Source organism: Desmodus rotundus, chromosome 6, assembly GCF_022682495.2.
Source record: "Desmodus rotundus isolate HL8 chromosome 6, HLdesRot8A.1, whole genome shotgun sequence".
NCBI classification, from domain to species: domain Eukaryota; kingdom Metazoa; phylum Chordata; class Mammalia; order Chiroptera; family Phyllostomidae; genus Desmodus; species Desmodus rotundus.
In genome coordinates, this window is record NC_071392.1 from 83,446,814 (window position 1) to 83,460,309 (window position 13,496).

The 13,496-nt window shown below is 48.0% G+C and overlaps 1 protein-coding gene across 2 annotated transcripts in view; it reads left to right on the forward strand.

The window, feature by feature from the left end:
* Positions 1–1,667: 1,667 nt before the first annotated feature.
* TBXAS1 (thromboxane A synthase 1) overlaps positions 1,668–13,496 on the forward strand; it is a 142,503-nt gene continuing 130,674 nt past the window's right edge. For both annotated transcript variants that reach the window (XM_024555130.3, XM_045191188.2), the window contains exon 1: positions 1,668–1,914. In XM_024555130.3, the coding sequence (XP_024410898.2) occupies positions 1,826–1,914 (89 nt within the window). In that variant the 5' untranslated portion in view covers positions 1,668–1,825. The remainder of the gene's footprint in view (positions 1,915–13,496) is intronic.

Below are 13,496 nucleotides of genomic sequence, written 5' to 3' on the forward strand. Positions count from 1 at the left end.
TAGAGGTGCAGCTCCATTTTGTGAGGGGGGAATACATGGACCTGTTGACATCCCAGTACATGCTGATTGGATGGGGCAAAGGAGACCTAGCACAGGGAGAGGGGAGGGGACATCTGAAAGGGCTGAGCTGGAGCGTAGGGCACTGGGGTCCAGATGAAGTGCAACTGCTGGGAGACACCCAAGTAGGGATGCAAACCAGGGAGACAGGGCCATGGCCATAGAAAAGGGAAGTGCTTGGTACCTGGGTGGGTCACGCTCTTATTTGTGGTTGTAGCTCATCTATTGCTCTGGAATTAAATACCGTTTGTATATTGATGGCATCTGTGTTTGGACATAAACTTTTGTTAAGTGAATGGGCTTTGGAGTCCTACCTACCATGCCTCGTCTATAAAATGGGATTAAACTTTACCTGGCAGGTTGTTTACGAGGATTAAGTGAGTCAACCCATATGAAACGCTGTTAGAATAGTAACCAACACACAGTAAGGACTTCATAAACGCCATTGTCATTACTCACATTGTCACTTGTAGTTTCAGCCGAGATTACTCTCTGACTGGACAGCTCCACTCAGATGTCTCCCCAGTGTCTCAAACTTAACAAAACCCAGACTGAACTCCTTGATTTTTTCAACGAGACCGCATCTTCCCCATCTCAGTAAATCGTACCCTAGACACCCGTACATCAAGTCAGGAACCTGGGAGTCAGCCATGTTCCCACCTTCCCCTTCCCGTCCCGTCCACCAGGAAATGCTGCAGAGTCTGCCCCCAAATATAGTTCAAAGTCGTCTCCTGCCCACGTCCACCTCTGCCGCGGGCTGAGCGGCAGCATCTCAGGATGGACACAGCAGTCTTCTCCACGGCCTCCCTGCTTTCCCTCTCTCTCCGTTCCAATGAATTCTGCACATGTAGCCAGAAAGACTCTAACACACATAGAGGTGACCCTGTTAAAACCCTAAGTGGCCCATGAAATGAAGCCCAACTTCTCACCGTGGCTCTGTGCTGCCTGGCCTTTGTCGACATCCCTGCCTTTTCCTGGCCGCTTCCCCCACCTGGCCCACCGTACTTGGGTACACTCGCCCCATTACTATGGGTGTCACACAATGACTAACAAGCAAAACAGGATTCAGTCTCCTTTAGCCAGATAAGCTCAGCTAGAACAGAGGATCCATACAGAAGTCCATGGCCATGCTTTTAGACCCTTAAGAAATACTTCAGCTCAGGATGAGAGCTCTAATCTAAGGCAAGATACTGGGTCTGATCCAACAGCCAGCTACCAACAGCCAGCCACCAGTCACCTCTGACCCCAGAGAGGTCATGACGCCCCGGGAACCAATGAGCTTTGGGGGACAGATGTCCTCAGGGCAGCCAGCATTTTCCTTCAGGCTGAGGTCCACCTTAAGTTTTTCTGGGATGTACAGAATCTCTTTCCCCCACCTTCATTTTGTTATAAATTCATATACTTCTCTAAGGACCACTTGTCAGAGTCGAAATCCATGGTTGAACCATTTTGTTTCTCGGCCAACATGGGGCCCGCGGCACCGCTGCTTCCCAGGGAAGTTAACATAAATGTTTATTGCCAGTGCAGTCATCAAGAAAATAGTTGCTGATTCACTGCCTTACACAGAAACCCTTTGTTTTCCCTCCTCTTCCTTCCTCTTTACAAGCAGACGCTCTGAGAAAGAGCACATTTTGGGGACCCACTTGATGTGATGTTTTCTTGGTCGCCTCTTCCTTCTGCCACCTGCATATCCTGGGGTCTGTGACGGCAGGGTGATCAGCCGGCCTCTCTCTTCTGGAGGACACCCCTCAAGGGTCCCTGAGGAACAATGGAAGTCTTGGGGTTTCTCAAAGTGGAAGTGAACGGCCCCATGCTGACGGTGGCCCTGTCTGTGGTCCTCGTGGCCCTCCTGAAATGGTAAGTCGCAGCCAGCACGTCCCAGGGACTGTGATGTTGTCAGAAACTGCAGCCCCCGAGCCTTGCTAGAGCCAGGTGGGGGATGTGGGAGTGTGTTTTTCTTTTTTTTCTAATCTAGAGGGAGTTGAGTATTAACACAGCTTCAGAATGAAAAGCAAACAGTCAGGTTAATCTTTTGCTAAAATGCATGAGATTGAGGTGTCAGGGAAGGCTGGTGATTCAGTGACTGAGCGCGCTACACGTAATTAAGTTGGAGAGAGATGGAAAAAGAACCAAACTGGAAAGGTTCAGGGAGAAGTATGTCCCTGCATGCCGCCCCGTCTTCCCACCTTGTGCGTCTCCGATTCTGTCTGCACGTTGGATTTACACCAGAATCGGCCTTCTGGTTCATGTTACATTAAACACAGAAAGGACAGGGTTGCTCTGTACCATCGGGAGCTGCTTTGCGGGAAGTCATTGAGTGGGATTTCTGCAGGTTTAACGACAAAGCGGGGGAACTAATTTCATTGTTTTCTAATACTACCTGATAAAAGGGAATGGACTCCTGCAAATACAGTGCATACAGGACTCACGAAGTCTCAGACCCTGAAAGGATCTCAGATCTGAACTGGGAGTAGCTCCCTGTGCTATTGTAAATTCAACAGGTTTCCTGATGTCTGGCTCAATCGAAGGCCCCACCATAGGCAACTTCCACGCATATTCGCCTTGTCAATTAAACTTATTAGAGTTCCTCAACCATAAGCACCTGGATTGAGGCGGCTCTGGTGGTTGAGGGGAAAGTGGGAAAAATAATAAGGAACTCGAGTTTGAACAGAATTTCAATTGATGTTTCCGGTGGTAGGAAAGGCTCCTCTGGATTAATAACTGGGAAAGCACTTTGAAAAGCATCAAGCATTATGCAAATGTGAGGTATTATTCTTTCAGAATTTGCATAGCTGAAAATGAAATTCACGTCTGACGTTCTGTGATGATGAAATTACTGCTCGGAACATGGCTCTAAAAGGCGGCTGCGGTCCCAGTTAAAAGCTGTGTTGCTTTTTAACTGGTTTAATTATCTTTTGAACTTTCCTACCGCGGTGTAGCTCATCTTGCCTTGAGATGGGCCATGTGCAAATGGTAGCCCTTCCCCCCACCCCACCCCATTAACCCATCTCACTGGCTTTCCCTGCTCAGCACTGCAACACAGCACAGGGCCTGACAGGTGGCAGGGTGCTTACTTAGCAGACGCCAGCCGCTCTAATGAACTATCACCCATGTCACCTAAATGCAGAGGAAAATAAGCCCCTGGTGCTTTAGGTATATTTTTAATCTCTTATTAATATTAATTTCTCATCAGTAGTTATGCGGGGACTGTGGTTCCCAAAGCGTGTCCCACCTGCGTCCTCCAGGTGGTCTGGCAGCATCCATGTTTCTGTTTATGCTGTTCTACATGTTTGTTTCTGTCTTCCTTGTGTCTTTTTCATTTCTGTGTTCTTACTCCCAGCTCAGTGCCTGCCAGACAGTCTGGCCTTGATAAATGTTCGGTCAATGAGTGAATGAATCGCATACATTAGTGCGGCTCTGGTCATGGAAAGGGCCATGTGTCCTGGCTGATAAGCTGCTGTAACTGGGTGTTTATAATCAGCGTAGATCAGAGAGTCACGGACAATAACACCGCCCGTTCGGCAAGGCAGCTGTGCATTTGTAATGTGTTCTCGGGGCCACATTAATAACCCGGGTCAAAGACACAGAGATTAGATAAAAGCATGAAGCAGAGGTGGTAAATAGGAAGTGACAGCTGACTTCCACCTGTTATCACAAAAATATTTATTGATCTGTTAATGTGTGCCAGGCGTGGAGCGCGGCCCTGGGACAAGGTCAGGAAACAGGAAGTCTGGATCAGATGCCCATGGCAGGGGGGTTGTGGAGGTTCTAGGGTAAGCTCAAGGTCTCGAGAGAATATTCCAGGAGGAGAGGAGCAGTGGGAGAGAGGGGCCATGGCTCTGGTGCCCTTGGGACTGTCCCTTGATTCCGCTCAAGGAAAGCGCCCTTGGGCTGTGGACTCTGCTCCTCCAGGCAGCACTAAGTAGCCACTGAGCAACAGACACCGGCTTCACTGAAGTGGGGCCTCCCCCCTCTTTTTCTCAAGAGGGGACGTGTGGGAGAGAGGAGGGTGCTCCGCGAAAGCCGTGAGGAGAAAGTGTGGAGGGTGGCATGTCCCAAACATTTACACTCCTTCATCTCTCCTTTAAGAGTCAGAGCTGCCATCGGGCCAGGTAAGATCGCAATGAAACACCTCAACTCTGAGGAGATAAAATTGGGAGGGACACCAGGTGGTTCATGCCTCTTCAACCAGCTGGTGAGCTCCTTCAGGGTAGGGGTGAGATCTCCTATCTCATTACAATTCCAGAAACGTCTGTCCATGGCCCGATGTCTTCTAGCATTTGGTTTCATGGGGGTCAGTTAAGAAGCACATGTTGATCAGCCCGGCATCCAGGATGTAGGGTTTGGCTCCTGTGTCCTTCAGTGGCCATATCTCCCTGCCCCCCCAACCCGACTCCCCAGAATCCTGTGCTGTTCACAGTTCTCTGCAGGGTCACGTTGCTGCAGGTGCCTTTGCCCTGGCCAGGCCCACGCTTGGAGTGCCGTCCTCCGCTCTTCTCTCCAAGGCTAAGCTCAGCACATTGCCACAGGGAGCGTTTCCTGCGGTTGTACGCCAAGGCGCGTACAAGCCCCACTCAGTGCTGCAGTTCTCGTCTCTCTCCCCCCTCTCTTCCTCTCGCAGTGCCTGGCACGTGCTTGGCACCTAATAAACACTGGCCAAAGGCTCATTCCAGCCTCCAATCTCTGCTGGTATTTGTCTTGCTGGTTCTTCTCTTAGCCTTCACAGCTCAGCACAAATCCTTGGACCACGCGAGCCAGCCCCTTTCCGGAAAGCCTACTGTGTTTTCATTTTGGACCTACTTGGCGACTACTTTTCTAATTACTGCAGGTGGACCGCCTCTGCGGCCCTGCTCACGATGGTGGAGCAGCCACCGGGGCATGTATGTAATCAATAAACACATCTTAATTGTTAAGTATACTTTGATGGTTTTCCCAAAATGGCATTGACGCGATTTTTTCAGTGACAATCATCCAAGTTGGCAGTTAGGTGACTGAGCAGTGTGGGTTGGGGTGTAAGGAGATCAGAGCTGCGGTGTAGAATATATTAGCTAGAAGTACAAGAAGCACAGCAAATGTGATTAACACGCATGAGAAAACATTTCAAAATTTCTGTATAAAATTACTTGAAATTCTTACTCCTGGAAGAGATTTGTTCTATAAGAAATAAGTTGTACAAATTGAATATTGCTAGAGGCAACGTTAACTTCTGGTGCATTTAAACCCTCAAGCACGCCTAGGAACCGGCAGCTGGATTCCTGTTAGAAAGATTTCTTTATCCTTTAGGACAGAATATAAGGAAAAAACCCAAATATTAATAATATTCTTTTTTCAGCAGTGGGATTATGAGTAATTTTTATTTCTTCTCTTAGTCTTTTTGCAACTTCCATATTCCTTTAATGGGTATGAGCTGCTGACCAAAAAAGGGAAAGAAACTTGACCAAAAAGAGTAGGAAATCGCTTCTCTCTCATGGCTCAGAGGACAGCGTGGGACGTGGAGGGTTATGCTTCGGGCATGGATGTTTGGGACGGTATTCTCACTATTTCTACTGGGAGGGTCAAACGTACAGGGGAGTTTGGAGTAATGGTGGAGCATCTTGGCTGATGATACAATGAGAAAGGTAAACGGAAGCTATTCCATTAAGTAGCTGAACAGTTAACACAAGTAAATATGTGCACGTGGTGGAGGCCGGGAGGAGCCGTGTCGGGAAGGTGGAAGGGCTTCTAGTGCCAAGTGGCATCTAAGGGTCAGGATCCTGAAACCCAGAGGGGCCAATCAAATAGACATTAAAGCAGGAATCAGGGTGAGATAGGGTTCTGATCAAGCCTCGTTCTGAGACCAGGTTGAAGTAAAATGTGATTGGGAGGTACTAAGACTTCAGACTATGATGGAAAAGTCTATCGCTGTACCTGAAAGTTTCTTTCTCAGAGAGCTTGCTTCACATGTGGGAGAACTAGATGCTAATAATTCTAGACCCACAGGCAGTCCCAGAGCGTACTTACAAGAAACCTTTGCTCCCTGGGCTGCAAAGATGGCTCACCTTACACAAATCAATAAATGTGATCCCCATTAACAGAGTAAAGTGTAAACATCACAGGATGACCTCAATAGGTGCAGACAAAGCATCTGACAAAAATTTAACTCCCTTTCATGGTTAAAAACTCTCAACCGATTAGGTGTAGAAGGAATGAATGTATCTCAACATAATTAAAGGTCCTATATGATGAGCCCACAGCTCACCTCATGCTCAACAGTGAAAAGCTGAAAGCTTTTCCGCTAAGATCGGGAACAAGACAAGGATGCCCACTCTCACCACTTCTATCTAACATAACGCTGGAAGTCCTAGTCAGAGCAACTAGGCGAGAAAAAGAAATAATACGGCTCCAAGGCAGAAAGGCGAAAGTAAAACTGTCTCTGTTTGCAGATTACATGATCATGTATACCCATGTATGATCCTAAAGACCCCACCAAAAAACGGTTAGAACTAATTAACAAATCTAGTACGATGGCGGGATACAAAATCAACCTATAAAAATCAGTTGCATTTCTATATACGTACAACGGACTCTCTGGAAAAGAAACAAAGAAAACAATCACATTTACAATTGCATCAAAAAGAATAAAATACTTCAAGGAGGTAAAGGATCCGTACACTAGAAATGAAAGACATTGATGAAGAAGACACAAATGAATGGAAAGAGATCCTGTGTACATGAATCAGAACTAACATCGTTCAAATGTCCATACTACCCGAAAACAGTTACAGATTCAGTGCAATTCCTATCCAAAGTCCAATGGTATTTCCACAGAAATAAAAAAGTCCCGAAATTTGCATAGAACCAGAAAAGACCCTGAACAGCTGAAGCAATCCTGAGAGAGAACACGACTGGAGGCACCCCCTGATTTCAAATTCCAGGGCAAAGCTATAGTAGTCGAGAGAGTCTGACATTGAAATCGTATAGATCAATGGAACAGAATAAAGCCCTTAGAAATAAAACCATGGATACACAGTCAATTAATTTTTGACAAAAAAAGCCAAGAATACACAAAGGGGAAGGGATACTCTCTTCAATAAATAATGCTGAGAAAAGTGAGTATGCACAGGCGAAAGAATGAAATTGAATCCTTATCTTTTGCCTTCTGCACAAATTAACTTGAAATGGATTAAAGACTTAAATGTAAGGCCTGAAACTGTAAGACTCCTAAAAGAAAACATAGGGAAAAAGCCCCTTGACCATGGCCTTGGCCCTGAAAGTTTCTCTAGTAAAGAAATCTCTGTTTCACCTTACTTACCTCGGGTGCTTCCTAAGCTTATTTAATTAAGGAATGCCACACATGGCCACTGTGGAGGGGCAATCAAGACCGTCTGGGACAGTCCCTTGAAAAGATTGGTCAGACAGGTCAGCAGCCAGGCAGCTGCGTAGCTTGGTGGAAATGGAGGGGCTGCTGAAGAGGGGAACCAACCAGGAAAATTATCCCTTTGCAAGCTCGCAGGCTCCAGGCTGATGATGTTGATGATGTGGTTCAGGATGCAGAGGATACAGAATCTAGAGGGCAAAGCAGGGGCCATGTGGGGGGCTGGCTTCAGTTCAACATCAAGGTGAATGAATAGCCACAGCTGTCTGGCTATGGCCTTGGGAAGTGTGAGTGCCCCTCTGCGTCCATCAGGAGCGCTGCCAAAGCGCTTCCCACGTGGTGTGGGAGGCTGGCATAGGTGTCCACCGAGGGCCTTCGTGACCTAGGCTGCAGACTGTTTCATCTGTTGGTGCTCTCACGTGGGCAGATTTGCGCTGAACCAAGGCGCTGCCGCTGAAAGCAAGTCAGATAAAACACACGTGATCCACTAGCGACTGTCTGCCTTCTGCCTGACACCCTACTCATCCTTCACGGCATTTCCTTTGGCACTGAGAGAGTGTCCCAGGAGCCTGGAAATACGCCCACAAAGCAGCTTTTAGGGACCTCGTTGTAGCTTTGGGTACCATCCTTTCTTCTTGTCTCTCTGCCCCAGTCTCTTGCATGCCAATCAAAGGCAACTTTGGAAAGTAGGAGGGCCTTGGGTTGGGTCTTGAAATGCAGGGAAGAATTGACTTGGAAGAGAATGGAGGGAGACAGTCTCAGGTTTAGAAGCATCACAGAGCGAAGGCAACATCGGGGTTTGTAACATTTGGTGGAACACAACATTCAGACTGTGATTAATGAGCACATTTTAGAAATACACGTTAAAGACCATGGATAATTCCCAATGCCCCAGGACCGCTGGCGAAGGATGCATGCTACCTCCCTTTTTTATTTTTTGTACTTTTGTCTTGTCTGTGATGGGCACTTTGGTTTAATAACTCAGTGATGAGCTTGGAGATAAAATGGAGCCTGCTTATGAAAACTAGGTCTGTGCTTCCTCGAGGACCATTTTCACAGAATATTATTTTTTTTTGTTTTCTCCCTTTTAAATAGTCATACACAATATCCTTAGCCTTCCCCTCACTTTATTGATTTTCCAGAACAAGAGTACGAGGTGTGACTATAAAGTAACGTGACTGATTATTCTAGTATAAGCACCAGAACTTATACAGCTAAATGCATTTTATGACCTGCAGAGGCATGTCCCTGATAGGCTGAACCTGGACTGCAGGGACGCCGCTCTCGGAAAACACGCTCTTAGCCCTTTTCTTTGGGAATGGGCCTCAGCGTCTAGATACAGCCTTTTGACAGCCCTCTGGGCAGCAAATCACCATCTTTGTGGAGAATGGAGTCATTTTTAAAAACAGCCCCCATTGGGGCAAAGAGGTGATTAGGATGGAGTACTATTTTCAATCCAAAACAAAATGGGGTTATCAAACAATAAGATGTCATTGTTTACTCAGAGGTTCTGGGAGCCTGGGGATTTTGTTGAAGGACCACACTTAGGCGTATGGTTGTTCTTGTTTTGTTTATTTGTTTCAAAACATTTTTTAATCCTCACCTGAGGATATGTTTATTGATTTGAGAGAGAGAGGAAAGGAGAGGGAGAGAGAGAGAGAGAGAAACATTGATATGAGAAACATCAATTGGTTGCCTCCCCTATGCACCTTGACCTGGGATCGAACCCGTAACCTTTTTGGTGCATGGGATGACGCTCCACTCAACTGGGCCACCCGGCCAGGGCTGCTCATTTGTGTGTTTTAAAGAAAACAATAGCAATAGTCCTAATACTTATGGTCATACTTTTTCTAATCTGGTAAGGAATTCAGGCTTCTGGTGGATGTACTCATTGGGCAGAGATGAAAGAAGAATCTCATTCATTCTACAAACAAAGTAAATCATCAGATTTATGTCAGTGCCTCACTGAGCTGCTTGCGTAAATGCTTGGTGCAGCTTTCCCCGGGCAGGCAGCGGCTCTTCCAGAAACAGCGCTGTTGGAAAACCCTTCTCTCCACCCCTGAATACCGTAACAACCAACCTCACCCAGGCTGTCACTTGCCATGGAGGGAAAGTGCCCGGCCTTCGGGAACTTCAGAAGCATTACAGAAACTGGTTTCTGACTATGACAATCCAGTGCATCTGAACATGGAGATGAGGCTTTGGGAGGAGAAGGGACAGGGAACAGGGTTCACACTATTGGGGACTGGAACTTCAATTTTTTTTATTGTTGTTCAAGTACAGTTGTCTCCATTTTCCCCATCACCACTTCCTGAACCACCCCCACCTCCTACCCTCCGTCCTCCCCTCCTTTGGTTTTGTTCATGAGTCCTTTATACATGTTCCTTGATGACCCTTCCTTCCCCTTCTTCCCCTTTTATCTCCTCCCCCTCCCCCCTCTCCTCTGGTCACTGTCAGTTTGTTAATTTCAATGTCTGCAGTTATATTTTGCTTGTTTGTTTGTTGTGTTGATTAGGTTCCACTTATAGGTGAGATCATATGGTATTTGTCCCTCACCGCCTGGCTTATTTCACTGAGCATAATGCTCTCCAGTTCCATCCATGCTGTCGTGAAGGGTAGGAGCTCCTTCTTTCCTTCTGCTGCATGGTATTCCATTGTGTAAATGTACCATAGCTTTTTGGAAAATATATTAGCCAATGATACCTCAGACAAGGGTTTGATCTCCAAAATACATAAAGAACTCACACGACTCCACTCCAGGAAGACAAACAATCCAATTAAAAAATGGGAACTTCAGTTTTTAAGAGCCGATTCAGTCCTGGTTTGCCAGAAATACTGACATTGCACAACTTCCTGGGGGGTGGGGCAGGAGAGGGTGTCAGCGGAGTGGGGAGATCTCCAGAGCCCTCGACTCGCTTGTCCCTAGCTTCCTCACAGAGGCTGGTCCTGAGCCACACTGCAGGGCCATCCTGAACCAGCACGTGTCCTCCCAAAGGTGTGCTTGTTAGGTGCCGTGTCGGCATGCAGCCATTCAGGAACATGGTCCCAGAAAGAGTAGCTTTTTTTTTTTTTTTTAAACTCTCAAAGGTACCTGGAAAAATGGTGTCAGAAAATGGTCAGAAAGCAAGGCCAACCTCTATAACTAGTGGCTTTACCAAATTCCTGTTTTCCAAGCACTACTCCCAGACACCCCCAGGAGGGCCAGCGCTCTGCACCCAAACCAGCCACTGCCTCCACACTGGGAGCTGAAAGGTGCCTAAAATCCTCCCTCCGATCCCTCCCATGTGCACACAACACACTCCTGCTTCTCCGCACACTCTGCACACCACAGTCCCTGCTGCCTGAATGCCCGCCCCCTCTACTGAACTCAATGCTATCCATCCTTCCAAGCCTTGTCCAATGTTGCTCTTCTGGAAGGTCATAACTCCACCAGCCCTCAATGACCCTGCCCTCTTTGAACTCCAGTAGCTCTTTCAGTCTCTATGGCTATCTTGGCACTTGCTATAATATTTTATTGGGGACACATGTGTCCTCTCTTCCTAGCCTGACTCTAAGCCCCTGAGGGCAGGGGCTGAATCTTAACCCCATGAATGCCTGTGCATAGTAGCTGGTCGATAAATGTTAGTGATCATAATCATGCCTCAGGAAACCGAGTTAGCAGCCCTGCTTCCAAATGATCGCTGTTACATGTGCACACACATGTGCACATGCACGGGAAAGGGTGGAATCGGTTTCCCTCTGACTTGCACCGTGGTGGCACCTAGTTCTCAGCACCGCCAGGACACCTTGCACATGGCTCATTGAAAGAGTAAATAAATTCCTTCTTTGTTCACACACTCACTGAATGCTGAAGGTTTCCTAGGTGGTGTGCTGGTAATACCTCCTTGAGGTGCAGTGGGTAACATTCCCATGAATTCAGATAAAGGGATTGTCACATTAGGAATTGAGGGGCAAAGCTCTGATGCCAAAGGAGGGGATGGGGCAGTGTGCGGCACACAGCCCTTTGGGAGATGTGCTGTATGGGAAAGTGCAGAGCACTGGGGTCTGAGCACAGTGTTCTGACCACAGTGTGGGGGGATGGGACTTAGCCAACCCCAGCAGAGAGGCTGCAAAGCGCAAGCACTTCCTCCTGCACTGTCTGTTGGACACCAGTCCCCACAGTTTAAGGCAATGCCATCTAGCTCTTCACCACTGTCCACCGTTCCTATCATTTCCCCACAGGCCCCATGTTCTGTCATCCAAACAACATATCTTTAAGCAATGATTGACTTCTTTTCCCATTGTAATTATTCAAAGACAAGCCGACGGAAGCTCTGCCAATGAGAACAGCTGATCAATGCAATAGCCAGCGTTAGTGTCCCAAGTTATAATTCCACTCCAAAGCAAAGAAGCTTGACATTTTAGTTAACCTGCACAGTCTTCGTGTCAACAAATGCACAATTTACATTAGGCTCTTTGAAATGTTGAAAATATCTCAGGTGCCTCTTCCTACCTACGCAGATCAATAGGCTTCTGGGGACCTCAACTTGTGAGCATCCTGAAGCCGTCAGTTATACGGTTATACGTTGATGGGTTTGAACTCTACCTGTACAAAGAGAGTGACCAAAGCTGGCCGTGTCATCTCAGGACAAAAGGGACGATTGCAGGAGGTAATGGGGAAGGTCTCAGGAGAAACGTGGCATTGTGGGATTGGATAGGCCTTTACAGTGTAGGGCAGATACACTTAAAAAAAAAATTGTTTTAGAGAGAGGGTAAGGGAAGGGAGAAAGAGACCAAGAGAAACACCGATGTGTGAGAGATACATCCATCAGTTGCCTCTCACACTCCCTGAACTGGGGACCTGGCCTGCAACCCGGGTATGTGCCCTGACTGGGAATCGATCTGGCGACCTTTTGCTTCACAGGCCAGCACTCAATCCCCTGTGCACTCACACCAGCCAGGGCTACATACACTTTTTATACTGGATGGCCTTGGCCTTGGGCAAGCCACTCTGTCCCTACTAGTTTCCTCATTGATAAGGAGGGACTGACAGTCCCTGCCGCTCAGCATGTGGCAGCCAAGCCAGCTATCCCTCACCCCAGACAGGCAACCGACCCCCGGTCTTGGCAGGCTGTGTCCTCAGTGGTCCCTGAATCATCCCTGCCTCTCTGTCTGCTCTCCTCTACTATAGTTCAGGATTCAAGAGTGCCCTTGGCTAGAAAGAGCCTCCCAGCTGGTTTTCCTGCCTCCTGTTTTAGGCTCCTCAAATTTGTCCAGCAGCTCTACAGCTAGAATGACACCTGCAGCTTGCCAGTCTGCTGCGTAAAACCCTTCCATTCCCTTCCCCTGAAAAATACACACACACCCTGCCTCAAGAGTGTCACCCTGGCCTGGTCCCATCCACTTGGGTGTGTTCATCTCCCTGATCATGCAGGTCTCACCTGCAGCCCTGATCTCTGGTGCTCAGTTCCTTCCACACACCACCTTTTTACCACCAGTCACCTTCCCTCTACTGGGGTGCCCTCCCCCCCTATTCAAGTGAGAGCTGCTGCATCCTCTGTGTTCCTGGTCCCCCACACCTGGTACCCTTTCCCTCTCTTACCACTTCCCTGGCTCCCCCATGAGAAGGAGAGCTCCCCAAGGGCAGGAGGGGGTCTTACTCAGCTTTAGCCTTAAGCACCCACAATTGTGCCTGGGGCACCCAATACATTTCCATCAGGTAACAAGCACTCAATTATTTGCTGGACCAAACTGCATTAAAAGCGATTGCACGAGGAGAACCAAGATGGCGGCGTAGGTAGACACACTGCGCCTCCTCGCACAACCAGAACTGACAGAAAATCGAAGAGCAAGGAAGTCCGACACCAAGGAAATAAAAAATAAACATTCATCCAGACCAGTAGGAGGGGTGGAGATGGGCAGCCGGGGCGGAGAGGACCCCCATGGCCGTGGCTGGACGGAGACTGGCGGAGTGTGGGAAGAACGGGGCGGGCAGTCTGACCACTAGCAGACCCTGCGACCCCACATTCGCGCACAGATAAACCGGACAAACGGCAGGGAGTGAAGCAGACCAAGCAACCCAGGGCTCCAGCTCGGGGAAATAAAG